Source organism: Myotis nattereri (genome assembly GCF_964212035.1).
Source record: "Myotis nattereri genome assembly, chromosome: 15".
In the NCBI taxonomy this organism is placed as follows: domain Eukaryota; kingdom Metazoa; phylum Chordata; class Mammalia; order Chiroptera; family Vespertilionidae; genus Myotis; species Myotis nattereri.
In genome coordinates, this window is record NC_138090.1 from 50,621,366 (window position 1) to 50,649,365 (window position 28,000).

General features: G+C 49.8%; 2 protein-coding genes and 1 long non-coding RNA gene across 3 annotated transcripts; 1 reads left to right on the forward strand and 2 right to left on the reverse strand.

Moving 5' to 3' along the window:
- Positions 1-1,156: 1,156 nt before the first annotated feature.
- LOC308531617 lies at positions 1,157-11,886 on the forward strand. Its single transcript, XR_013996932.1, has 3 exons — positions 1,157-1,387; positions 8,734-8,774; positions 9,849-11,886. It is a non-coding gene; the product is annotated as an uncharacterized lncRNA (long non-coding RNA).
- Positions 11,887-14,921: 3,035 nt separating this feature from the next.
- On the reverse strand, positions 14,922-19,785 carry KLK8 (kallikrein related peptidase 8; the record flags this gene model as incomplete). Its single annotated transcript, XM_081108733.1, has 5 exons — positions 14,922-15,083; positions 16,912-17,045; positions 18,622-18,881; positions 19,050-19,242; positions 19,716-19,785. 5 exons carry the CDS (start codon positions 19,783-19,785, stop codon positions 14,922-14,924), a joined length of 819 nt encoding a protein of 272 aa, XP_080964859.1.
- A 1,632-nt stretch (positions 19,786-21,417) lies between these two features.
- On the reverse strand, positions 21,418-26,934 carry LOC308530311 (kallikrein-9-like; the record flags this gene model as incomplete). The annotated part of the gene is made up of 5 exons (XM_081106872.1): positions 26,823-26,934; positions 26,486-26,642; positions 23,843-24,108; positions 21,918-22,054; positions 21,418-21,570 (listed from the first exon to the last, which is right to left on the reverse strand). The coding sequence occupies exons 1-5, from the start codon at positions 26,890-26,892 to the stop codon at positions 21,418-21,420; spliced, it is 783 nt and encodes a 260-aa protein (XP_080962998.1). The 5' UTR covers positions 26,893-26,934.
- Positions 26,935-28,000: the final 1,066 nt, after the last annotated feature.

The following is a 28,000-nucleotide window of genomic DNA, read 5'->3' on the forward strand; positions in this document are numbered from 1 at the left end:
TAGGGGACCGCGGCACCTCACTCCCAGCCTCGGGGTCACGCCACTCCCAGCCCCCCACCCCCCCCCCCGTCACTCCCAGCCTCGGGGTCACGCCACTCCCAGCCCCCCCCCCCCCCGTCACTCCCAGCCTCGGGGCCACAGCAAAGCCCTGGCTTCACTCGGGTGGCGTGTGGTCCGGGTAGGAAACGCCTCGTTTTTTCCTAAGCGAGGAGTTCGCGTCTCTTCCTTTCACTTCGGACTACAGACTTCACGGGAGGACTCTCCCAGCCAGAAGGAAGGAAAAACCCCCAGAAAACGAGGGGAACCAGCTAAACAACGTGTGTTCTGCTCACATGTGTGTGCGTGTGTGCGCACGTACCTGTGTGCGCGCGTGTGTGTATGTGTGTGCATGTGTGGTGTGTGTGCGTGTGTCATAAAGAGTCCGCACCAAACTGTTGACCACGGCGACCTCCGGTGTGTGGGTTGATATATTAAAGTTTCCTATTTCATCTTTGAAAAAAAAAAACTAAACAAAAAACAAAACATACCTGGGTTGCGGGCACATCCCCAGTAGGGGGTGTGCAGGAGGCGGCTGATTGATGTTTCTCTCTCATCGATGTTTCTAACTCTATTCCTCTCCCTTCCTCTCTGTAAAAAATTTATAAAATATAAAAAAAAAAAACCACAAAAACGTTTTACCATCACGCCTTAGATCGCCAACCCTACCATGAAACCCAGCCCCCAGGTCTCTGGCGATCTAAAAACCGGGGAACAAGCCCAAAGGCGGTGCTGCCTCCGCCCCAGAGTCCTGTCCCCGTCCTCCTCCTCCGGACACCGGAGCCCAGGACCCCAGTCCGCCCCCCTCTCCCCGCTTCCCGCCCCCCGCACCTCCCCGCCCCGAACCAGAGTCCAGGCTAAGCCTCTACTCCGCGGCACCAGAGCGCCCTCCCAGAACTCCGCCCTGTCAATCTCATTTCTAGCCCCGCCTCCCACTCTGCCGCTGGGATTACGTCGGGAGTCGGCCCCGCCCCTTCCGCCAGGGCTGTGGCGCGGGCCCCGCCTCCACTCGGGGTCCTTCCCCTTCCCGATCCTTCTTTGGGGCTGTCCACCGAAGTGCCTGACGCTCCTGATAGGACAGCAGGCGGCGATGTTTCCTCGGTTTGTGTTGTCCGCCTACGGGGGCAACGTATTATGTCCCGACATTCAGGAGGATTCTAACGGGGACAGACACTGTCCTTCCCCAAGCACCAAGGCGGGGTTTCTGGCACCGGCGCCGCCACTAGACGCCTCGGGGCGGGGCCCCAGACTGGCCGTGAGGGGGGTCCTCGCGAGCGGCGCGCTCCCTAAAGTGGGACGCGAGCGCGAGCGCGAGCCCCGTCGCGTTTGTTGAGGAGAAAGTCGGAATCGCGTGAGTGTTTCCTTCGCCTTCGGTTTCTTTCCGTCTGCGCGGCGGGGCTTGGGGATCTGGGCCGCGCGTGCAATGAGGTGCCCGGGGCTGTGGCGGGATGGCCACGCTGTCGCGTGGTTAGGACCACGGCCTCCGCCCCGCATCTTGGGGCGTCTGGAGCGGGTGGGGGGCGCGCGCAGTGGGGAGGACTCTCGCCGCTGGCGCGCTCGGCCCGGGCGTCCGCCATTTTGTCCGTCTTCCTAGGGGGCGGGGGGCGTGAGGCGGCGAGTTCTCCTGAGGTTTACCGCGCGTGCTTCCCTTCGGACGTAGCTTCTTTGTTTCCCACCCCAGGCGGCTGCGCATGTTTTGCCGCTTCGAACAGAGACTGAGGGGAGTTAGGACCCCAGAGGCCACGAAGGGGAACGTGGGAGTGGGGTCTCCACGCGAATGGCTGGTGTTCTGAGAAGCGGATAGGAATGGCCTCAGAGGAACGCAGGCGGGTGGATCCAGCTGACCGATGGAAGAAGCCTCCTACCGCAAGCCCTAGGAAGACAGGTGGCGGAACAGACGCATCGGGCCACACACTTGGGTGGAGTCAAATTAGCTGAACTCCTAAAGAAGAAATACCTAGTTGAAGGACTAGACCGGTTAACTCGAGGTATAGCCAGAAGATGTCGCGCCTGTGCATTAGTCAACCCCAATCCAGTGCCAGTGAAGGAACCGGGGACCCGGTTCAGAGGCAGCACCCCCGGTGAGCACTGGTAAGTGGACTTCACCGAACTTCCCCCGCATGGGGAGGATACAGGTAGCTCCTTGTGTTTGTGGACACTTTCTCCAGGTGTCCAGAAGCGTTCGCCACGAAGAGAGAGACTGCCCAGGCAGTAGTAAAACACAATTGGTTTTTGAAATTCTTCCCCGATTCGGCTTACCTATCTACAATGGGGTCTGACAGTGGGCCGGCGTTCATCGCCAAGGTCACCGAACAACTGGCAACTACCCTAAAAATTAAGTGGAAACTCCACTGTGTCTATAGGCCACAGAGTTCCGGGCAGGTAGAGAGGATGAATAGGACGATAAAAGAAACCTTAACTAAGTTAAAACTAGAAACTGGCGGAGATGGGGTGAACCTCCTCCCTTTTGCCCTACTGAGGGCTCGATGTACCCCCTACCTGGAGAAGTTCACTCCTTATGAAATTATGTTTGGGAGACCACCTCCCCTTCTCCCCCGCGTGGGGGAAGAACACATGGGGGGAATAACTAACAGAAACCTCCTTAAGTCTCTACAGGCATTACAACAGACCAGAGAGGAAGTCCACTGGCTAGTCCGCCAGCCAACACCAGAGGCGAGCGCACCCCCTAGACCTCCGGTGGCACAACCTGGAAGCTTGGTTTGGATTAAAAGGTTAAATCCTGGACAATTAGAACCAAGGTGGGAAGGACCCTTCATTGTTCTCAGTACTCCTACAGCCGTCAGGGTAGCTGGAAAGCAGCACTGGATACATCACACCCGGCTGAAAAGGGCACCTGAAGAACTCCCAGGGGACCAGGAGAAATGGCAAATCAGCCCGACCGACGACCCACTCAAGATCAAGTTAACCCGGGTGGGGAAGGAATAATAACCTTACTACTACTATTGGCGACTCTGCCCCACCCTTCAGAGGGTGGGCTAGAGCCCCCACCCAATACACAGGACTTAGTGCGGGAACTTTATGGGAGCCCTTGTGACTGCAGGGGAGGGAGTACGGGAGTGACTCCGTCCCAATACTCCCAAACAACTGATTGTGGCAGTAAAACAGCCTACTTAACTTTTAAGGCTTTGACGGGGGGCGGATTTAAACAGGGATGGAAGTGTGTCAGTAAACCTAAAATTATACTGCCAGAGAAGGGCAAACCCGGACCGTGCCCTTCCAACTGTCAGATGGCCACAGAAATGCATTCTACTTGCTACCGGGAGGTCCAGCAGTGCACCCATACAGATGGGAAAATCTATCTAACTGCCATCCTGCAGAGAACGTATTCTGGTTCTTTTGGAGGGGACTGGGACACTAGCAGTAGCCAAGGGTACTCCAAACTTGCTCAAGCCTCCTGCCGAGGCAATCTTGGCCAGGCTAGCTGCTGGTCACCTCGTGCCCCAATCCACGTATCTGATGGGGGGGGACCCACTGATCGGGTTAGAGAAGCTGAGGTACAAGAACAGATAGAACAGATGATTCACTCCTTGTACCCACCCCTCCGTTACCATCCTCTGGGTCTCCGCAAGCCCAGGGACATCGATCTAGATGCCCAGACCTCCGACATCTTAGAGGCTACCCTTAGAGCTCTAAATGGCTCTAACCCGTCTCTGGCCGCAGACTGTTGGCTATGTATGACTCTTGGGACAGCCATGCCCCTTGCCCTCCCCGCCGGGAATTCTTCCATACAGGAGACTGGAAGCTGCAGCCTCACCCTTCCCTTCAGAATACAGCCCGTAAGGTTCAATACCTCCCTATGTTTTAGGGGGCTGTTCCAGAACAATAGCTATGATTTAGATGTAGGGTATCAGACTTTCTCCGAGTGCACCCAGGTCTCAAACCACTCCACACCCCTCTGCCCAGCCCCTGGGCAGGTTTTTGTTTGCGGGGGTAGCCTGGCCTTCACAGCCCTACCTGTCAACTGGACAGGATTATGCATACAGGCTATTATCCTCCCCGATATAGACATTATCCCAGGAGAAGAGCCCGTTCCCCTTCCTAGTCTTGATTACATAGCAGGACGCAGTAAAAGGGCTATCCAATTTATTCCCCTACTCTTAGGCCTAGGAGTTTCGGGTGCTGTGGCATCGGGCTCCGCAGGACAAGGAGTAGCTGTACACTCCTATACCAAGCTTTCCAATCATTTAATTGATGATCAAGCCCTCTCAGGAACTATAAATGACCTCCAAGACCAAATAGACTCTCTACCTGAAGTTGTCCTCCAGAACCGGAGGGGGCTCGACTTACTCACTGCAGAGCAGGGAGGGATCTGCTTAGCCCTCCAGGAACGCTGCTGCTTCTATGCCAACAAATCTGGAATCGTCCGAGACAAGATCAAGAATCTCCAGGAGGATCTAGTCAAGAGGAGGAAAGAACTGTCCGACAACCCCTTATGGAGCAGCTTCAACGGACTCCTCCCCTATCTACTTCCCCTTTTGGGGCCACTACTTGGACTTATACTAATGTTAACTATAGCCCCCTGCATTTTTAGGTCGATAGCTAACATGATTCAAGCCAGGACTCAGGACCTTAAGATCCTTGCTCTCCGTGTCCAGTACCAAAATCGCGCTATGGACGAGGAGAGTGAGAGCGAATCAAAGGTTTGATTCCCCCCCGTAAGAGGAGTGGGGAATGAGATAGAAATCACAGGGTGGGGGGCTCAGCCAGGGTGGAAAAGTACTGAACATAGCTTGTAACTTGAATCAGACATAGGGGAAGACCAGATTTGAAAAACAAGTCAAGATAAGGGTGCCGTCTGGGGAATGAAGGAAGTTGAGCAAAGCCTGTCAGGGAGAAGAATAGCTTTAATAAAAACAGCAGGAATTCGCCAGAGTGGCATCTGGGGAAAGAAGGAAGCTGGGCAAAGCCTGAAAAACAGCAGGAATTCCGCGTGGCCCTCGCCAGGGGGGGCGGGCTGTTAGTTCAGTAGCCAAACAATAGGAATAGGACAGATCAGCCAAGGTCGGGAGGGGTGATAAAAGGAGGGACTGCCCCTCCGCCCTTCACCCGGCGATTGCCTGCTGCTGTGTCAGCTACGGCAGGGGCCCAGATTCGAATCTGTAATCAATAAATGCTTGCTTGCTCTAATTAGAAGTCGGTGGTCTGTCTCTGGGGAACTCGCTCCGTAACACCGGGGGATGGGGCCTAGGAATCAGGATTTTAAAAAGATTCCCCGGTGACTAATGTGCAGCCAAGGTTGAGAACCGCTGCCTTATGGCCTTGGACTTGGGCTTCTTGGCTGCTGGGCAATGGCTCGCCCCAGGCTACCGGCTGTGAAGCTCATTTCCCGTCTCCCCCACCAAACCACCATGTCCCAAGTGGGAAGATTTTTCTCATTCATTCATCATTGGCATTGCCGTCTTTTCGCCACTGCCCCATACGTTTCTTTTTTTTTTTTTCATGCCCCCTTTTCACTTTTTTTTTTCAGAGAGAAAAGGGAGAGGGAGAGATCGAAATATCAGTGCCTCCTGAGCGCCCCCTACTGGGGATCGAGCCCGCAACCCAGGCATGTGTCTGACCAGGAATCCAACTGACCTCCTGGTTCATAGGTGGACACTCAACCACCGAGCAACACCGGCCAGGCCCTAATTGTCTTTTGAGGGGCAGATGCTCTTCACCCTAAGTGCCCTTTGAGAGGGAATTTCTGGGAAAGCATGGAGGGAGGGAGGTGCCAGCTGGACGTGGGTATGGGGGGCAGGGGAGATAGTGTCTCTGTCTTTTTTTGTTGTTGTTGAAAGTGTTACATACAGGTGTACTGGTTAATTGGATTTTTTTCAGTAGATGGAGTTACACATGGGTTGCTATATATGCAATTTGATACGTATGCTATTTGGCATTGACAGCAAGCTTCAAACCTTCCTATGTCAAATTTTCTGAAGGTGTTAACAGAGATTTTTTACACTTAAAAATGTCGAATTTCGTGCCAAAAAAAGAGCATTTGGGAGAAGTTTTAATTCATTATTTTGAACAGAAAAGTGCTGCTCAGAGTTGTATACTTTGGGAAGCTTATGGTGAACATGCTCCATCTCAAGATACTTGTGAATGCTGGTTTAAACGCTTTAACACATTGTATGCGGGAAACGTATTTATACTTTTTATGTTGACTGGTGGTAGAGTGCGGGACACGTATTAATATGTTTTTTATGGACTAGCGGTAGAATGCAGGTAACGTATAAATACGTTTATTTTTATACTTTTTTATTGCTCTAAAGGGATGCTAACATGAAGATATACGAATTCCAAAGGACAAAATTTGGGTCTCTAACACATACAATGGTGAATTATGTATGTACTTCCAGGTATAACGGTAATCTATTCAACTGCGTAGAATCATCCCTTCACACAATTCCAGTATTTGTCTTTAAAATTTAAGAAAAATAATGCAGTATACATTTTATAGTAAATCACGAAAAGTTTCATTGAAAAAAATATGCAAAACTAAAGTTATCGTAATTTTACTGAACATTGCCATTTGCGCAAAAAAATTAGCAAAAATGGCCCGTGCCACCTGTTAGCGCGCGATAAAAACTACCCACAAACAATGTGTTAAAAGTGATGATTTCGATGTGAAAGACAAAGAACATCCTGGTCAACCAAAAAAGTTTGAAGACCAACAATTACAAGCCTTATTAGATGAAGATGTGTGTCAAACTCAAAAACAACTTGGAGAAAGATTAGACATTCCTCAGCAAACAATTTCCGATTATTTACAAGCAATGGGAAAGATTTTAAAGGAAGGAAAATGGGTGCCACATCAACTGAACGAAAGACAAATGGGAAACCCGAAAAGTCATCAGTAAAATGCTGCTTCGGCGGCACAAAAGAACGTCTTTTGCATCGAATTGTGACTGGCAGTGAAAAGTGGATTTATTTTGAGAATTCCAAATGCACAAAATCATGGGTTGATTCTGGTCAACCATTGACTGCAAGGCCAAATCGCTTTGGAAAGAAGACAATGCTCTGCGTTTGGTGGAATCAGGAAGGTGTGGTGTATTATGAGCTTCTAAAACAAGGTGAAACTGTTAATACTGATCAATACCGACAACAAATAATCAATTTGAACCATGCTTTGATCATAAAATGACCAGCATGGGCCAGAAGATATGGCAAAGTAATTTTGCTTCATGATGGCCCACCATCACACACTTCAAAACCAGTTAAAGACATGTTAAAAGATCTTGCTGGGCCCTAACCGGTTTGGCTCAGTGGATAGAGCGTTGGCCTGGGGACTGAAAGGTCCCAGGTTTGATTCCGGTCAAGGGCATGTATCTTGGTTGCAGGCACATCCCCGGTAGGAGGTGTGCAGGAGGCAGCTGATTGATGTTTTTCTCTCATCGATGTTTCTACCTCTCTATCCCTCTCCCTTCCTCTCTGTAAAAAAATCAATAAAATACATTTAAAAAAAAATAAAAAAGATCTTGCCTGGGAAGTATTAACCCACCCGCCGTATTCACCAGACCTTGCTCCTTCAGATTACCTCTTGTTCCGATCGATGGCACACACTTTCTGAGCAGCACTGCAAAACGTATGAAGAAGTGAAAAATTAGGTCTCTGAATGGTTTGCCTCAAAACAAGAAAAGTTCTATTAGAATAGTATCCACAAATTATCGGAAAGACGGGAGAAATGTGTAGCTAGCGATGGTCATTATTTTGAATAAAGCACGTTTGATGTTTCTGTTGAAATTACGTGTTTTGATTACAAAATCCGCATTATTAACCAGTACACCTGTTACCTTTTCCTCCCCATTGATCCTCTCCAGCCTGTCCCTTGTCTGTCCGTCCCCCCAAACCCTCACCACCCCATTGTCTGTGTTCATGGACCATGCATATGTGCATTCAAGTGGACAGCATATTTCTATACAAAATTCGGATTTAAGGGTTTCTGTTTGCTAAAGAGTAGCTCACAATAGGAAGTGCTTGCCCTGTTTCAGTACTTTTGAGAACTCACCAGATCCTCCCAGATCCTGATGGCAGGCATTTAACTTTTTCTGATTCAGAAGGTTCTGGTATAGCTGCTTCCCCAGGTTAAGAAGCAAGGAATGGCGATGCAGGCCTGGCCCAGAGCTGGATGCTTTGGGGAGCTGGGTGGGAAAGCAGACCTGAGGTGTGGGCAGAGCACGTGCAGGGATGTGCTCATCGGACCCACCTTGGAGCTGAGCCAAGGGGACACCTTCATCTCATTGGATTCTGCCAACAGCCTGTCTGCAAGGCGAATCTATTCCCATTTTCAACAGTGGGGCTTAGGTCAGGTGCTGCAGGTCATACAAGTAGTGTGACACCCAGGGATAAGCCACTGAGGTGTCAATGAGATACAGTGTCAGAAGGCAGGCAATGGGGGTTCTCTTGTTGCAGCTCAGGGCCATGTATTAGTCATTTTTCCTGCCTGGATCTTTGCGTTCTTGTCTGTGTTGTCCCCTTAGGACTGTAGGCAAGTCGCTCTGGGGCCTGGGTGAAGAGGGAGACTAGGGTCCCCATGATGTCCAGCACTGGGCTCTGACCTCCCCTGAGGACATGGTGCCCCCTGGGATCTTTGACACCCAGGAGTCTGAGGGGCCCTGGCTCTGGGGAGGGATGCATGGGGGACCATGGTTGCCCTGCACCCCGCTGACTGCTTTCCCTCCCTACTCCTTTCTGCAGGTGGTTCCTCCAGGAGTCAACAGCCGCCCTCATCCTTCTTGGTAAGAACAGAAGTATCTTCTTATTAACTCCATAATAATCATGTTAAGCTTCTAATGTTACAAATTTCTAGTTGAAAAGACCTAAATTGTGGTGATGTTGGTATAATGAGAGGTGCTGAGCACCCACTCTGAGCATGCAGTGCTCTGCACTTGTTCCTTCAGACCTCAGGAGCCCAGTGAACTGGCTCGTTTGTTCCTGTTCCACAGCTGAGGACCTGCACGTACAGAGACTCTGATTTTCCCATGCCCCTCTCCTTTTTGAAAAGGGGAAAGGGCCTTATTTCTGCAACCTCCATGCACATGGGGGTGCTCTCTGTTTGCCTCTTCCCTGTAGCTAAGTCGGCAGAACCAACGAGGTTGGCTTTTGCTGTTGTTAATCCTCACCCAAGGGTATTTTTCCATAGATGTTTTTTTTGGGAGTGGAAGGTAGAGGGAGAGACACATCAATTGGTTGCCTCCCACACTACCCTGACCTGGACTGGGGATTGAGCTTGCAGCTGAGGTACATGCCCTCGACTAGAACCAAATCCAGTACTCTTCAGTCCATGGGCCAACACTCTAACCACTGAGCCAAACCGGCTAGGGCAGTGGCCGGGAAACTGGCTTGCGAGCCACATGCGGCTCTTTGGCCCTTTGAGTGTGGCTCTTCCACAAAATACCATGTGCGGTCGCGCAAGTACAGTGCGATTGAAACTCCATGGCCCATGCACAGAAGTCAGTGTTCAGTGTTGGCAAGTCTTATTTTGAAGAAGTGGCATTAGAAGAAGGGGTGGGTGTTGGTCGGTCAGGCGATAGGAGACGCCGCGCAGGCAGACTGTGGGATACACAGCGCAGGGGAGGCGCGCGTGATTTATGTACAAGTTGAGTGAGCCGTCAGTCAGCAGTCTCATTGTGCAGTGGTTAGTGCTAGTCGTGTCCGCAAATTGCATGCAGGTGACAAAAGTACTTACTCGAAGCATAAAGTTACCTGTATTTTTCCAACCAGCTGCAAATCCTACAGGTATTTTTGTCATCAATTTAAGAATGTAATTATTTTGTGTTGGTGGCTTTATTATAAAGTGAAACATTTTTTAGGTGTCCTGTTTGACATGACTACAAAGAAGAAGCGAAGAACAGAAGATGAAAACCGTGAATTTAAAGTTGAATGGACCGAGACTTTTGCATTTATTCAAAACTTAAATGGCCTTCCGACCTGTCTTATTTGTCAGGAAAAATTGGCGCATAATAAGAAATCAAATGTGGAGAGACACTTTACAACTAAACACGTGTCATTTAGTATTAAATATCCTGTCGGTGATGCAAGGAAGAAAGCAGTTGAGGAACTTCAGAAGAGTCAAGAAAAATTAAGTTCTGAATTTAATTACTGGATGCCATCTTCCAACAATGTTAATATTGCAAGTTTTGTGGTTAGTCAAGAGATTGCTAAGAGAGGAAAACCATATACAGATGGGGAATATATAAAAAGTTGTTTTATAAATGCATCCGAAGAGCTATTTCGGGATTTTAAGAACAAAGCAGATATTCTAAAAAAAATTAAAGAGTTACCATTGTCTGCTGAAACAGTGAAAGATAGAACAGTCAAAATGTCTTCGAATATAACCAACCAGCAAGTCGAAGATCTTAAATTGGTTTCAGCTTTATCAATAGCAGTTGGCGAGTCTTGTGACATAAATGATACAGCACAAGTTTCACTTTTTGTACGATTTATTTCATCTACAGGTCCTAAAGAAGAACTTTTAGGATTATTGCCACTCAAAGGTCAAACATGTGGAGAGGATATAGCAAATGCTGTAATTGAGTGCATTGAAAAACATCATATTCCACTCGATAAAATTGTCTCAATTTCAACAGACGGGTCGAAAAGTATGACTGGCGTAAGAAACGGATTTGTTGCTATTTTGAAAGAAAAAATTAATCACGAGATACTTACTTACCATTGCATCATTCATCAAGAAGCGCTTTGTGCACAGACATTTCCAGAAGAAATTTGCAAAGTTATGGAATTGGTGATTAAGATTATCAACTCCATTATAGTTAAAGCTCTTAATCATCGCCAATTTAAAGAATTTTTAGTTGAAATAGAGAGTGAGTACGCAGATCTGCTGCTGCATAACAAGGTACGTTGGTTATCAAGAGGAAACGTTTTGAAACGTTTCTCTTCCTTATTAACAGAAATTAAAGCATTTCTCCTTGAGAAGGGTATTCACTATCCAGAACTAACAAACGATCAGTGGATCCAAAAATTTTATTTCATGGTAGATGTTACGTCTCATCTAAATCAGCTTAATCATAAACTACAGGGGAAAGGAAACACAGCTTTTTCGATGTTAGAAGAAGTTATTTCATTTGAAAACAAATTATATCTTTTTGCTCAAGATTTTGATAGAGAAACTTTGATTCACTTTCCAAGCCTGTTGAAACATCGCCAAGAAAATAATTCTGATATTGACATTTGCTATTTCAAAACAACACTTTTAAATATGAGGGAAGCTTTTCTCAACAGGTTTCAGGAATTCAGAAACAGCAAAGCAACATTAGCCTTTGTTAAAAAACCTCTCGATGCTACTGTAACAGAATTAAATTTTTCTCCCTTTAATATTGACATTGGCAACTTTGAAATGCAATTGCTGGATTTAAAAAACAGAGAACTGTGGAGCTCGAAATTTGAACGTCTTTGTGCTGACATAGAAATAATGGAGGAAAACAAATGTGAACTTAGTTCACAGCACAAGTGGCCTGCTTTGAAAGACCTGGAGAAGGAAGATACGTTGATTTTTAACGCCTGGAATAGTATTCCTGACTCATATAATCAACTGAAAAAACTAGCGTTTGCTGTTCTTTCCTTATTCGGGTCTACATATTTATGCGAACAATCATTTTCAAGCATGAACCTTATCAAGAGTAAATTGAGAAGTTGTCTTACTGATGAGAACCTGGAATCGTGCATAAAATTAAAAACAACAACATACAAACCTGACTTACCCAGACTTTCCAAGGAGATGCAAGGCCATTGTTCACATTAGTGTTTGTCAGTCATTGTCATGTTTTAATTTTATGGATATTGTAAATTGTAAGGAATTTAATTTTATCAATAAATAATATCGTTATTAAGTATGATACCAGGTTTTATTAAACGTACCTATAGTTTAACTAAGACTTAAAACTTTAAGTAAAGTTTATTAAGTTAATTTTAGGAAATGTTGTGGAGTGAAAGAAGATGTGTCGAGGATTGAGAAGGTATGTATGTTGAGATGGTTTGGACATATAGAGAGGGTGAACAAAAGGAGATAGACGAAACAAGTATACAAGACGAGTGTGGATGGGAGAGTTGGAAGGGGTCGACCTCAGCGAACGTACCTCAATCAGATTGAGAACATTTTTAGCAAAGGCCAGCTTAGGAGTACCCTAGTTAAGTTAATAACAGGGTACCTACCTATATAGTTTAAGTTTAAAAAATTTGGCTCTCCAAAGAATTTCAGTCATTATACTGTTGATATTTGGCTCTGTTGACTAATGAGTTTGCTGACCACTGCCCTAACCTGCTAATCCTTTTACTGTTTACCAATCTTTACCTTTGATATGCCTGTTTGCTTTGCTAAAGGTCAAATGTGTATTCTAGTCCTGCCTCTCAGCTCCTTTATACAAGTCCAGGAGTGGAATTTGTTGCCAATGGCTTATGATATCCCTCTTTGTTGAATTTTTTAAAAGTGGGGAAATCTGTAGGATTGGATACATACAAAGGACAATGGAGAGGTACATGTTTCTTTTACAGGTAATGCAAGTTCGTTAACTGCACATAAATATTTTACTGAGGTTATGCAGGTAAAAGATAATGATGAGGAATGTTGGGTTCATCTCCTCCCAGTATCAGGGTATATATCAAATAAAAGCTAATGGGTCTGAGGATTCAGAGAGCTTCTCCGCTAGAGGGAAGTTATCCATATTGCATGTTTACCACCCCAAGTCAAGTCTCCTTTCATCACCATTTATCCCTTTTTTCCTCTTCTATCCCCCCTCCCCCCTTCTCTCTGGTAGGCACCATACTGTTGTCTGCACCCATGAGTCTTTATTTTTTTCCCTTGCTTAATCCCTTCACCCTTAACCAGCCCCCAATCCCCTCCCCTCTGACAACTGTCAGGCTGTTCTCTGTATCCATGAGTCTGCCTCCACTATGTTCATTTATTTTGTTCTTTAGATTCCACATATAAGTGAAATCATGGTACTTGTCTTTCTTTGACTGGCTTATTTCACTTAGCATAATACTCTCTGGGTCTATCCATGCTGCAGAAAAGTGTAAGATTTCTTTTTTTCTTAGGGCTGAGCAGTATTCTGTTGTGTCAATGTACCACAGCTTTTTTATCCACTCATTTACTGATGGACATTTGGGCTGCTTCCAAGTCTGGGCTATTCTTCATGTTGAGATGACCTTTGGGTAGCCCCTCCAGATACGCATTCGTGGCACCAGGGACTTAGTGTCAGGCATGAAAGATTTCCTCCGGATTTCTGGCATGAAGGGACTTTCATGGAAGTTCAGGGAGACTGTTATATACAAGACATCTCACAACCCTTGGGGAAAACCACTTCATCCACATCTCTCATAGAGCTTGACTCCAAACACCCTGTGGTAATTGGATAGGGTTGGTCACTTGACCAGAATGCAGTCAAACCATTGGCCATTCAGGGACCTATGATGTGGCTGAAGGAGAAAAGTTGAGCTGGACCAGTTGGATTTTCTTTTATGAAAATATGTCCTGAGAAATCCTGGGAGTCCTGGAGGGCTAGCTCAGTTGGTTAGAGCATTCTTCCTATATGCTAAGGTTGCAGGTTCAATCCCCTGGTCAGGACACATACAAGAACCAACCAATGAATGCACAAATAGTGGGGCAACAAACTGGTGTTTCTCTCTCTCTCTCAATGAATGAATGAATAAATAAAATTTAAAGAATTCTGGGAGAATGGAGCCGTTGATGGTTGAAGGTGAAGTTGAAAAGTTAAAATGAGAGAGAAATGGGAAAAGGCACGAGGGAGCAGACACTGAAAATGCAGAAGCAGTAGAAAAGGGATTTGCAGCACCAAAGGTTGTTAGCAAGAAAGTCATAGAACATCCTGGAAGAGCCAGGAGAGAGGTGCAGAGGGGAGCCTGTCTCCACTTGGTTGCAATACATTATATCCTCACAACAACTACCCACTCCACACACATCTTTCCTAAGAACTGCCCCAAATTTCCTCTTCCCCACACTTCAACTTGGACACCAGCAATGATGTGCCTCACCCCCTTCTTCCACAGCAGTTACCCCCGGGCAGCTCTAAGCTGTGAGAAAGAGTGCTATTTCTCCTGAGGGGAGCTGGGGGAGGGAATTGGTCTCTCAGACATCTCAGGGCTGTCAGTGTCCTATTTCTTCACCTGGGTGGTGCCTTATGGGTGTTCACGAGTGCATGTTTAGTTGTCAACATACTTCCTGCACCCTGTTTTGCATATTTCAAAATTTTAACAATGCGAGGAAGAAGAATCTCTCCTCGGCAGGTAAGAACACATTAGCTGCTCAGGAAAAGGAAACATAAACCCTCTCAAGTCCGTCTTTGGCAGGCCATGCCATTGGATATTAGAAAATTCTTACAAGTCTTCATCAGAGAAAGACAAGGATCACATGATCTCGCTCATATGTGTAATCTAAGTAACACAGTAAACAGATGAACAGAGTGGATCCAGAGAGACAGAAGCATAGAACAGAGTGCAGAATCTCAGAGGAAAGGTGGGGGAGGATGGATGGGTGGGAAGTATTCAACCAAGAACCTTGTATGGCCCATGGCCACAGATAGTGCGGTGGTGAGGGACTGGGGCGGGCTGGAGGGGGTTAATGGAAAAAGGGGGACATATGTAATACAATAAAGGTTTTTAAAAATTCTTACATGTTTTCTCTCCCCTGAAATTAATCTCCCCTTCCTCCAACTCTTTCCAGGAAAACGGGGTCTCTTCAGGCAGTGGTAATGGCCAGAGTGGCCTTGGGGTCCTGGTCTCTCTAGACCTCCTGTCAAGCCTCCCATAGTGCACAGATCCTGTCCCTCCACACTCCCAGCAGGGCCAAAGCAAGACAGGCAAAGAGCCAGGCCATGGTTTTTGGTTTATTGAGGGATCCAAAGCTTGTCCTAGGCTGATCTCCTGCTGCCCATGGTCTTCTTGATCCAGTCGAGGTAGCGGCAGAGGTTGGTGTAGACACCAGGCCTCTGGGGCTGCCCGCAGGGGTCCGATCCCCAGGATGTGATCCCTTGGAGAACTCCACCACACACCAGTGGGCCCCCGGAATCGCCCTGCAGGGGAGTAGGGGGAGAGTTTCACCTAAGATACCCAGCTGTACCCAGCATTTAGCACCAGCTCTGCTGCATGATTGGCCCCCCCAGCCACTGGGGACAAGAGCATTGTCCCCTGGTTCCAACTGCTGGCTGATGTAGGGAAGCACGGGACTTGGTTGGAAAGTTTGTAAGGATTCTCTGGAAGGTCGGATACCTAGGGGAACCTTGCTGAGGGTGGTAGACCCTGCCTTGACTTTTCTAAACAAGTCTGAGCCCCTGGGTGTTTTACTGGAATCTTTATGTTTAGATTTCAAAACGTCCTTGTTTTAAAGACATTACAGATGCAGGTGTTTTCTCAAGGATGCTTACCCTGCTAATAGTATCTAGAGCAGCAGTTCTCAACCTGTGGGTCACGACCCCTTTGGCAGTCGAATGACCCTTTCACAGGGGTCACCTAAGACCATCCTGCATATCAGATATTTACATTACGATTCATAATAGTAGCAGCATTACAGTTATGAAGTGGCAATGAAAATAATTTTACGGTTGGGTCACAACATGAGGAACTGTATTTAAAGGGCCGGAAGGTTGAGAACTACTGATCTAGAGGTCAAGTTTAGTTCAAGCTGTTACTACAGTAAAAGCCTAAGGAGGCAGGTAAATGGGGCTGTTTGGTTCCTTTAGCCAGGCAGTCCCTTAGCCCTCTCTTTCACAGAAACGTGTGTCAGAGTAATCATCTGTTGCTTAGGGTCTGCTGGTCAGCTCCAGCAGGCTAGGGTGAGTGAGAGGTTAAGAGAGTGGGGTGGGGTCTTCCACATACAAGGGACCAGACAAATTGTCTCGGGGGGGGGGGGGGGGGTGAGGGAAACACCGGGCAATGAGAGAAGAGAGTGCTCTGAAGGGTCCCATCTAAAGAGAAAACATCGGGGACTGAGCTGATGTGTTCTCCATTCCTGGCTTTTGGTGAACAGATTATTGAATCTAGTTACCAAACATGAAAAAGAGCAGGGTTCCTGTACACATGCACACACACATGCACCTATGCCAATAATTGTAGGAGTCTGTGGGGAGAAACCATCCTCTCTAAGAACCATTCACAGAAACTGATTTCAGGGCAGGATCACTGATGGAATGACTGTGTTCCCAGCCAATGGGGAAGAACTGCAGTGGAGCATCGTTTTCAGGGTCCGATCATTGGCAAAGGGGGCGGGGTTTCCATGCAGGGGACAAAGCCAGGAAGAGCCCTGAAGACGAGTTGCAGCCAATGGAAAAGAGAGAGTTAACATCTGTGGCAAATCCCAAGACGTGTTATCTTGGGGATGGGGCGTCTTTGAAGGAGGACTAATCCATGGCACCCTTCCCTGGCCAATTGAGAAGAGAGCATGACTCCCCCAAGAAACCAATCAGGAGCAGGCAGCTGTGCTAAGAAACGGAGTCAGGAGCCAATCAAAGTGGCTGACTAGCTGGTGGATGGCAGAGTCTGCACAAACGTCGGAAGGTTGTGCGCCCTGTAGCCTCCGACTCTCTCCTTCATGGAAACATCCTCTCACCCCCTTTAACTTTCCCCTCCCTGAACCTCATCCTCATCCTGCAGACAGGGGTTTCCATAAAAACGACAGCGACTACTCAACGCTTCTGATCCCTGTGCTGTGTGACCTGCAGGGAGAGTGTGGCCTTCTCTGAATCTTCTTCCCACCTTATAGAGACGGGAACGAGCCTTTGGGGTCACCCCACTGCGGTGCCTCCAGCCTCTACCAGGAGAGAAAGGGGGTGGGGGGGGGAAAGAAAGGGGTTTCAGGTTGGCTAATTCAGAGGGTTTTGATTGGTTGATTAGGAAGTCACTCACCTGGCATGAGTCAGCCCCACCGCTGTCTCCGGCACAGATCATGGCCTCGGTGACTTTCCCAGGGTAGGCGTCTTCACACCTCTTCTGGGACACAATTTTGACTTCTGCACAGGTGAGGGCATCCGGAAGGTTCTCTGAGGGAGTACAGGTTGTAAGCTCCCAGAGAGAGCAACCCTTGCCCTCCATGCCTGCCTGGATCTAACCTTTCCTCTGCATCCACAGCTGCAGGGGGCGGGGGGTGGGGAGAGGAACAGGGGTAGTTTCTGGCACATTCCTTGTGGCTCATCATTTCTCACCATCTTCAATAGAGCCATGGCCCCTGGTGTCGGACCATTGGATCCTATCTTTTGTTTCTTGCCTTGAGTCATGTTCAAATTAAGAGTTGGGACAGGAGGATTTGGAGGTGCCCTCTTGTGACACATCTGTCCCACTCCCTCCAGTCTTCCCACCCCCAGGCCACCAGGTTCTCAATCTCAGCTGAATTGTACTTCCCATTTCCGTCGTCTCTTCCTCCTCCTCCCCTTCCTCCTCCTCCCCCTCCTCCTCCTCCTCTTCCTCCTCCTCCTCCTCCTCCTCCCCCCCCCCCCGCCTTCTCCGACCATCTTAAATAAAACACCACATCTCTATCACTCCCTATCCCAGTGATGGCGAACCTATGACACGTGTGTCAGAGCTGACATGTGAACTCGTTTTTTTGGTTGATTTTTCTTTGTTAAATGACATTTAAATATATAAAATAAATATCAGAAATATGTTTTTGTTTTACTATGATTGCAAATATCAAAAAATTTCTGTGTGTGACATGGCACCAGAGTTAAGTTAGGGTTTTTCAAAATGCTGACACGCCGAGCTCAAAAGGTTCGCCATCACTGCCCTATCCTCTTACCTTCCAGGGTATTTCACTATGCCACAACTCTCATATTTCATGTTCTATGTTATCTATTTTCCCCCACCTGTCATGCAACTCTATAAGGACAGGGACTCATCCCGTCCAGCATGTGGGGCCTGTCAGATCCTCACAAGTGTTTGCGTTTTAATGAGTGTAAGTGGAATTTGTCTTTCTTATTCGCCTTTGAGCAGTAGGTTTGAGTGGGGAAACGTAGGCACCTCTACCAGCCAGGAGCTATATGCTCTCATCTCGTTTAATCTTCACAACAGCTTTTGGAAGGAGGGAGTTATTTGTTCCCTCTTTCACTCATCCACATGATCATCCGACAAATACGTATTGAGCACCAGGAATGCCCAATTAAAAAAATAGATATAACATGAGCCCTTATGGAGCTTCAGAGTCTATCCATTCGTTTAGATAAACGAGTGAGGCCGAGAGCCTGGGCCAGTATTCTTGGGTTCAAGAGGGAAAAGGGGCTGAGAAATCTGCTTTCTTGGGCCATTGTAAATCCTTTGTATCCCAAGTCTATTAATGAGATTATATAAAATCCTATACAACAAAGATCTCATAACACGTTACTCTCCATCATAAAAGAGGGATTCATCCATCCATCCATATTTTCGAGCCCTGCTAAGCAATGTGTTACTATGCTTTCTCCCACCAATCCTATTCATATTCTGGCCTTCGAAGTTCCTAACATGGACCACTTGTGAATTGCAACCCCACAGTCACATTTCCTTTCTTATGTCTCTCCAGGGGTAAAGTTTTCCTAGTGGCTTGGGGTCCACTGGGAACACCAGCTCCTCCTCCACTCCAATTACCTTGGGGGCTGGTAATAGTGCCCCAGCCTGAGATGGTGCACTTCTGGCCATCTTGAGGGCAGTGATCTGTCAGGTTGATGGGCTTCACGCTGGGCCCTGTGGATGCTGGTTCACGTAGTCGAAGGAGCATCAGGTCGTGGTTGTGGTCCTCACTGTCGCCACTGAAGCAGGGATGTGGGATGGACTGGGCCACGGCCCTCTCCTGTGCCGGCCCACTCTTATTCTGCAGGCTGTGCTCTCCCAAGCGGACCGTGTACCTCCTGTAGTGATGAGGATTAGTTTTGGGATGCAGGCGTCCAGGCTCCCAGCTCCCTCTTCTCTCAGACCTCTTCCCTTAGAGGCCTGGTACCCAGCTCTCTTTCCCAAGGTAAAACACAGCCCCCTCCTTCACCAGGCCCAGCCCACCTCTGCCCCAGGCACCCACTCACGGTTTTTTACAATGGGCTGCCGTGAGGACCCAGTTGTCATCTATGAGGACACCCCCGCATAACAGCTGGTCCCCCTGGAACAAGGCTGTCTGCCAAGGCTGCGAGTTGGGCTTGCACGGCTGGCCCCCCAGCACCTTGCTCTCCTGTGCCCTGCAGTGCCCTGCAGCAGGAGGGAGAGGTTGAATCGCCACCCCTGGGGCAGTGGAAGGGGAATGAGGGAGGAGGGTAGGAAAACCACTGTGGGTTCAAAGGGACACACCCCAAGTTCTCTGCTTGCCTCCCTCCTGTGTCCACACACCCTCCCGTGTGGGGCTCCCGGCTGGCACATACCACCGCACACATTCACACGTACACTCAATGAACTCCGTGAGTCATCACACAGAGTCACACACCCAAGCATGCTTCCACATGCTCCTACACTCCCATGTGTGTCTTCTGCCCTCGGCAAGCAGCCCCGCGAGCTAGGTGTGCTCATGCAGATTTGCAGCATCCCCTGACTCTCCTACCTGCTGTCCCCAGAGCCATGCCCCCACCAAAGCCAGCCCCAGAGCCCCCACATGCGATCACACACCTCACACCTCCCTCACCCACCACAGGCACCCACACAGCCACCACGGCGTGCACACAGGCGCACACTCACCACCGGTGCCGTCCGGCCCTCCTCACCTGCACAGGCTTCCAGCAGCAAGAGCAGGAAGATCCAGGTGCACATGGCAGCAGGCGGTGGGCGTCCCATGCTGAGGCCTGGGGGAGGGAGAGCCTGGGCTGAGACAGGAGGAGAGGGGAGCCTGAAATCCTAGTAGGTTCCTGGGATGGGGGGTCCAGGGGAGCAGAGCATCCAGAGCTGTTCTGGGTCCTGTGGGAGGAAAAGGCTGAGACCCAGAACCTGGGTCTTAGAAGGGGGTGGGGCCCCCGATTCCTGAATCTGAGGAGAGAGGGGGCGGTGGGTCTGGATTTTTAGGTTCCCAGGGAGAAGGGAGTTAGTATCCCGGACTCCTCGGGGCTCAGATTCCCGGGGCTGGAAGGAGGAGGGGATCTGGGGTTCAAGTCCTGGGCCTGAAGGAGGAGGGGCCCGGGTCCAGGTGCCAGGCTCTGAGAGGCCGGGAGGCGGGGCCACCTACTGATTCTGACCCAGAGGAAGAGGCCCCAGGAGCTCACTCTGCCTGGTCCAGGGACCTGGAGCCTTTTAACTGGGACTCCCCGCCTCCTGCTCCGCCTCCTCCCGCCCTGAGCTGACAGAGCACCCTGGGCTGGAGGGAGGGGGGGCTGCGGGCTGAGGGGCTGAGGGGAAATTCTCCAGGGAGGAGGGGCTGGATTCTCGGGGTGCAGAGGCCAGGGAGAGGAGCTCAGTGCTGTGACTCCTGGGTCAGAAACAGAAAGGACTGAGGGCTCAGACGTCTGTCTGGGTCTGGGCGAGGCCGGGGCTGGGGGCCTAACCTCCTGGGTCTGCATGAGGAGGGGGAGGATGTCTGGATCCTGCATACCAGGATGAGAGGGCTTGGGGCCCGGACTTTGGGACTGAGCGGGGAGGGGGGGGGAAGAGGAAAGAGGGGCTGCTGCCAGTAACCCCCAACAGAAGACAGGCAAGTCTTGGTTAGGACACCTGAGGGCGGGTCGGCCCCGCCCTCTGTCCCCTGAGAGGGTGGGATCTGGGCAGGCAGGTTTGGGAGGCACCGTGACCTGGTTTCCCCTTCCCCTGGGGGCGACCGGACCAGCCTGACAGAACCCAAGAGGCTTGCTGCAATAGGGCTGATGGGGACAGACTTCAGGCAGGACCGACCCGGGGAAATTTTAACCCCGTGACGGTTCCCTACCGGCGCTCCACCGCCCATCCCGTGCCCTTCCTCCATCCCACGACCCAAGCAGAAAGCAGAAAGGGCTCCATGCATTTATTGCAAAACCACCCATTGGATCTGAAGAAACCCAGACTCTCCCCTCGACTTCACCCAGATGGTCCAGGGCAGGATTCAAACCCAGGACCCGCCCAAAGCAGGGCTTCAAGGGGCGTGACCAGATCTTTCCTGCTCGCCAATGGGGGCAGGGACTCTGACAAAGGAGAAGGCGGGGCCACACGGGCTGGAGTCCGGCTGGCACCTCTCATTGGGCAAAGTTCCGAGGGGTGGGGCTATTGCCATCCTGGGGTTGAGCCACCAGGTGGCGCGGTTGCACAAGGTGGTAGTTCTTGCTGACGTCTTAGAGCTGGAACCAGGAGGCTGCAAGTGTCTGTCTTCCTGCTCCATCCCGAGGGGGCGGAGCCTAACTATCCAGAAGGCTCCTCTCCAGGACAGCTGAGCGCACGGGTGGAGACCATGGAGGCTGGACCCCCGCTACCCTGTGCCCCGCCCTCCGTCATCCAAGGCACGAGGGCTCAGTATTCCTCCATCGTCTTTCTGATCCAGCGCACGTAGTGGCAAACGCTACTATAGACGGCGGGGCGCCGAGGTCGGGAGCAGGGCTCGGAGCCCCCAGACACCACACCAGCCAGAGCCCCATGGCAAACCAGGGGGCCCCCAGAGTCGCCCTGTGCGTGGGAGAAGAGCAGAGAAACGATTAGGCCCGTCTCATGACTAGTATGACATCACACAGACCACCCCGTTTCCGCTCCCCTGACACCCAGACATCCAGGTCTCCAGGCCCTCCTCCCTCAGACCCAGGAGGAAAAGCTCACAGCCTTCACCCCTCCCTGGGACCTAGCATTCTGGGCCCCTAGCACCCTCTTCCCCCAGGACTTAGAAACCAGACCCCCCACCCCACCCCAGTTCCCTCCTCTTTTAGGCCCAGAAATCCTGGTGCTGGCCCGTCCTCTCCCAGGCCTCAGTGTCGTAGCAGGATCCCCATCCTCCACCGCCTCCCCAGAGTAGATCTCACCTGGCAGGAGCCGCGGCCCCCCTCCCACAGGCCGGCACAGAGCATGCGCTTGGAGATTTGGCCGGGATATGCCAGCCGGCAGCGTCTGGGCTCCAGGATGCTGATGTTGGCGCACTGCAGCGTGAGTGGGTACTCCACTGTTGGGGAAGGAGGATCAGCAGCTTTACTCATCTCATTCAGCATCCTCCCTGTCCATTTCTTTTAAAAAAAATCTATACTAATAATAGGGTAATATGCTAATTAGACCAGGAGACCTTCCGGATGCCCTTCTGGACAAAGGCATGGTGGCAGGGCCGAGGCAGAGGCGGTTAGGGGCAATCAGACCAGGAGGGGAGGGTAGTTGGGGGTGATCAAGCCAGCAGGGGGGAGGGGCAGTTGGGGGTGAGCAGGCCGGCAGGGAGGACAGTTGGGGGCAAGCAGGCTGGCAGGCAGAGTTGTTAGGGGCGATCAGGCAGGCAAGCAGGTGAGCAGTTAGGAGCCAGTGGTCCCGGATTGAGAGAGGGCCTAAACCGGCAGTCAGACATCCCCTGGGGGGTCTCAGATTGGTGAGGGTGCAGGCTGGGCTGAGGGACACCCCCCCCCCCCCGTGCATGAATTTCATGCACTGGCCACTAATTATATATATATATATATATAATTGATTTCAGAGAGGAAGAGAGAGATAAAAACATCCATGATGAGAGAGAATCATTGATTGGCTGCATCCTGGACGCCCCCTACTGGGGATTGAGCCCCTAACCTGGGCATATGCCCTGATCAGGAATCCAACTGTGACCCCCTGGTTCATAGGTCGATGCTCAGCCACTAAAGCACGGGGCTGGGCTCCCCCTCCATTTCTTAAGGAGGATCCTTGGAACCACAGCATAAGATTCTCCAAGACAGAAACAAAGCCAGCGACAAAGAGACAGAATCATAGCATAGAAGGGAAATGGATGCATATGAAGAAGGAGAAAGGGAGAAAGAGAAACAGAAAGATGCAGAGAGGGTGGGGGGGGGGAGACACAGAAAGGCAAGAGACAAGAAGAGGCACATATATAATTTACATAGAAAATATAGAGACCATGCCAGGAGCTAGAAACCTCTTACGGGGAAAGAAATTCTCAGAGGAGGCCATGAAGTAATAGAAATGTGCCCAGAGATATCCGGTGAGAAGGCTGTGAGTGAAAGGGGAGGAGACATTTATGGGGAGATGGTCGTTGATACTGACAGAGATAAAGATGTAGAGATACGAGGTAGAGATAGAGGGCGTTACCGCATATAGAGATAGACATGGATATAAATATGCATATGTCCACGTATGTAATGTGCAAAAATGACAGACATGGATGCAAACTCAGGTGCATCCAGGGGGTTGGTGGGTAAACAGGAGGCTGTTGTGGTTTGGCCTGCAGGGGGCCACCTGCACTCTCTCCAATATTGGTAGCTCTTGTGGGAATGAATGTGAGTAAGAACCCTGACTGTTGTGTAGAATCTCCCAGGTTTTAGATGTTGGCAGCAACAAATTCAGACATCATTTTTCAAGACACTTGGAAAACCAGCACTAATGTGGGAAGATGTGGGAAGCCAAATTTGGCTAGTAGGTCTTTGATTTCTGACTCTGAGAATAGAAGGCTTTATTTGGATTCTAAGATACATATATTTTTTCACATTTAAACACCCCGAAATCAGGAGGTGAGTTCCAGTAAATGGTATCTCACAAGGGTCAATGGAACCCCCCACCATTCTCAATAATATGAGAATAAATAATATGAGGTGCAATAATGATACGCCTTATAATTTATAGCATCTTAGATTTGCTGGAATATACGGGTGGAGGGATAGATCAATAGATAGAGGATAGACATGAAAAGGCAGAGACAGAGAAGGAGGAGGGATTTAGACCCTCAGCGTGAGATTAAGGGAGTGTGTCATGGGCAAGGCTGTACCTATGGGGCTGGACACGGCCCCCCAGCCTGAGATGAGGCACTGGGTACCAGGGGAGACGCAGGTCTCGCTGACGTTGAGGGGCTGCACGGCAGGCCCCAGGCGTGCCTTCCTGGGCAGACGGATCAGCATGATGTCATTATTGTGGTCTTGGGCTCTAAGGTCCTGGTTGAACCCAGGGTGGGGGAAGAAGTCCGTGACCCGGAACAGCTGCTCTGGGCCCTCCCATTTCCAGAGGTGGTGCTCCCCGAGGCGGACCCACAGATACCTGCAGGGACAGACCTCAGGGGTCAGAATCCGTGTCCACCACGGTGTTAGGTGACTCTCCACACGCTCCGTATCCTCTCTGGGTCCCCATCGTATGTGCGACCCGAGAGTGCTGTGTGATTTTAAGCCAGGCGCACACCCTCTCTGGGCCTCTGCTCCCCACTCCATCCCTTTGTCTGCCTGGGCATTTGTAACTCTCCTCCAAAGCTCACACCCTTCCCCAGGTCCGTGCCAACGGGTCCGCCTTCGTCATTGCCCCACCTGCTGCCTTGTTGGTGACCTGTGTCCCCTGGAACTAGGTACGCACATGGGGGCTCCACCTACAGCACAGAAACAGCCCCACCCCTGCCCCCGCAGGTCTGGTGGCTTCTGTGAGGAGTGGCTGTTTGTGCCTTCCAGTGTGTTCGCAGGAGGTGGATAGGATATGGAAAATCCCCAACTCGGGAGTCAGCTGTGGCCTCAGGCTTTTCCGATCTGCCCTATGGCTAACCCTCCAGTACGTTTCCCCCTGAGGTGTAACCTTGCGCCTTCTTGCTGTGTTTCTCGTTCCCTTGTTCTGCTCTGGGTCCATGGCCTGGTCAGCTGGCGACGTTCTGGGGGCTCTACATATCCATCCCATTGCAAAACCTCCGACCTCTCACAGGAGGGGCCAGGCCGATCCCGGAGAACGCCGGGTTCGAGGAGCGTGAGGTTATTTCTCTCTCTGTGTCTCTCTGTCACGGTCTTGCCTCTGCAACCAGCCCTTTCCCCACTCACACTCATACTTGCCCCTTCATCCCTTCCACCCCCACCCCTCTTTGCTTCTCCTGCTCTGTGTCTGGAGCTGAAATCTAGCCTGGTGTGCAGGCCTTGAGCTGCAAGAGGCCCCATCATGGAGCAATGCATGATGGGACATTCCCACACAGCATCCTGTAAACAATACCTGTGCTTCATTCCTGAAGAGCATCCGAACAGAGTGGACAGCTCCATTCCAGAGATGGGCAAAGAGGATTTCTGCCTCAGGGAGATTCTATATGATGCCATTAGAATGCTCAGAATCTAAAACTCTAGGATTCTAACATCCTAGGAACCCACAAATTCTAGATTTCTATGAGGCTCATGTTCTAGAATGTCATGAATCCCAAATTGTACTGTTCTAGATTTCTCTAGATCAAATATTCTCGGTTTTAAAAATTATCAGAATTGCCCTGACCGGTTTGGCTCAGTGGATGGAGCGTCGGCCTGCGGAATGAAGGGTCCCAGGTTTGATTCCGGCCAGGGGCATGTGCCTTGGTTGCGGGCACATCCCCAGTGGGAGGTGTGCAGGAGGCAGCTGATCGATGTTTCTCTCTCATCGATGTTTCTCTCTATCCCTCTCTCTTCCTCTCTGTGAAAAGTCAATAATATATATATATTTTTTAAAAATTATCAGAATTAAATCTAGGACATAACAAGTCTAAATTTCTAATATTTTGAAGCAATCGCACAAGATTGTTATCATTCCAGAATTCTACAAAGCTTTGACTGGAAATTTGAAAATCTAGGGTTCAAATAGTTGGAGACCCTAGACTTCTCTGAATGAAAAGTGTGGGGATTTTAAGAATCTGGAATCATAGCATTCTGCCATATTAAATCCAACAAATTCTAGATGTTTATGAAGAGAAACCTTCTAGAATTTTCTTGGTTCAAGATTCTGAACGTTACATACCACAGTATTATTCTAGGACTATGAGTGTCTATATTTGATTAATCCAGACAGAAGACTCTGAATCTAAGATTTTAATATTGCTCTGTCCAGTACAACTAGTTCCAATTGAGATGTGTCAGACATGCAAAATCCACGTACGGTTTCAAAGGCTTACACACACATACACACACACACACACACACACACACACACAAAAGAATAAACAATGACATTTGTAGATATTTAAACATTGATTACATGTCAAAATAATATTTAAAGTTAAATCCATTATTAAAATGAAATCTTCTTGTTTTTCTTTTGCAACATGTCTACTAGAAATGTTAGATTTAAATGGCTGGTGTTATATTTCATTGTCAGCACTGCTCTGGACTTCTAAGATTCTAGAATTCTCTGAGGCTCCTGTAGAATCTCGTGGATCCAAGATTTTAGGAGTCTACAGTTCTGGATTACCCTGGGTCAGAGTCGAGGATTCTAAGGGCATAAATTTCCAATCATAGACTCTTAGAACCAGATGATTAAAAACTCTAGAATTAGGAAAAGTTGACAAATTTGTAATTTTGAGTTGAACCTCTGAGAAGAGAAATAGAGGCTCGTCCCTTCTGGCCCCACAGCTCCCTCCCTCCTCTTCCAGAGCCTTTGTCCACCTCACTCTTTCCTCACACATCGCCTCCTCCCCAGAGCGGTCACTCACGGCTTGTAGCAGTGGGCAGCTGTGAGCAGCCAGCGGTCACTGATGAGGGTCGCCCCGCAGAATAGGTGCGTGCGGAAGAAGAGGCCTGCCTGCCAGGGCTGCGAGTTGGGGTGGCATTCCTGAGCCCCAATGGCTCTGGTGTCTGCCCAGCTGTTCCCTGCGGGCAGGTGGGAGGCAGAGGGGGGTCAGTGAAGAGCAAGGTGGGAGGGCTGGGGGGAGAGGCAGAGACGCCTGGAGGGCAGGAGCTGAAGGCTGGGGGCATGAAGGGCAACGTGGAGGGGCTGCTGGGGCCCTAGAGGGTCCGCGGGATAGACAGGGAGGATGGCAGGAGCCTCACCTGCCAGGAGAGAAAGCAGAGCACACACAAATCCCAGCTGCATGACCTCTGGGCGCCTGGGTCCTGGCATCTGGCTCTGGTGTCCCTGCTTCTTTATGGTTCACCATGCCATCTCCTTCCTCCTCCCTCGGGCCACCCTGTGATTAATTGGGGTTGGGAAATGTCACTGGGGGAGGAGGAAGCCCTGAGGCCTGGCCTGGATGCCTGGAGAGGGAGCCATCCAGGGGGATCCCCTGTTAGAAAGAGCTGACTGCCTGCTGGGCCAGGGCTTGACTACATGGGGAAGGGGGCCGAGGACATAGAATCCTCCTGGGCATCTCCAAAGAGGGGGAGCCCTTGTTCCCCATGACCTCCAGGTACCAGATCTACATGCAGGACAGTCAGTGGCCTGAGGGAGGACGAGGGTGAGGAGGAAGATCCCTAAGGCGGGCTCTGGAGTCTTGAATGACCAATGAACAGGAATCCTGCACAGAAATCAGGCTGCAGGCGGGAGAAGCAGCAGGACTCAGAGGCAAGAAGAAGACGGGATGTGGCTGAGGTGGGGAAAGAAAAAGAAATCAAAGGGAGAGGGAGATAGAGACACAGGAAGATCCAGAGAGAGAGAGAGAGAGAGAGAGGGAGAGAGAGAGAGAGAGAGAGAGAGAGAGAGAGAGAGAGAGAGAGACTCTGACTCAGACTGAAAGAAGCAGAGACCACAAAGATGTTTGAGAAATACGGTCCCAACGGGATTCACACACACTTGCCATCACCTACTCCCTTCCTCACATCCTCACACCAGGAGGCCCCCGGTGGCCCACCTGCCTGAAACCAGCACTTTTCCCTTTCTCTTATTATCCCCAGATCTTGGCTGAGGGCAGAGAACATTCTCTTGTCTTTTGTTTTCTCATCCATGTCCTCCCTTCTGTTGTCCTTCCCATCACCCCATTCTTGTTGCCTCTCTTCCTCTCTTTCAACATCTGATGGGCAGCCCAGGAAGGGCCAAGCCCAGGTCTGATTAATCACTGCTTCCCCAGAATCATCCAGTTCAGGCTCGATTCCTGGATATGTTAATTGAATGAGTGAATGTCTTTCTCAATATCCTTCTTTTCCTAGTGAACTCCTACTCATCCTTCAAGACCCAACCTGAATACCACCTCCTACAGGGAGTCTTCTGTGATTTCTCCTGGCGGAGTCCCTCT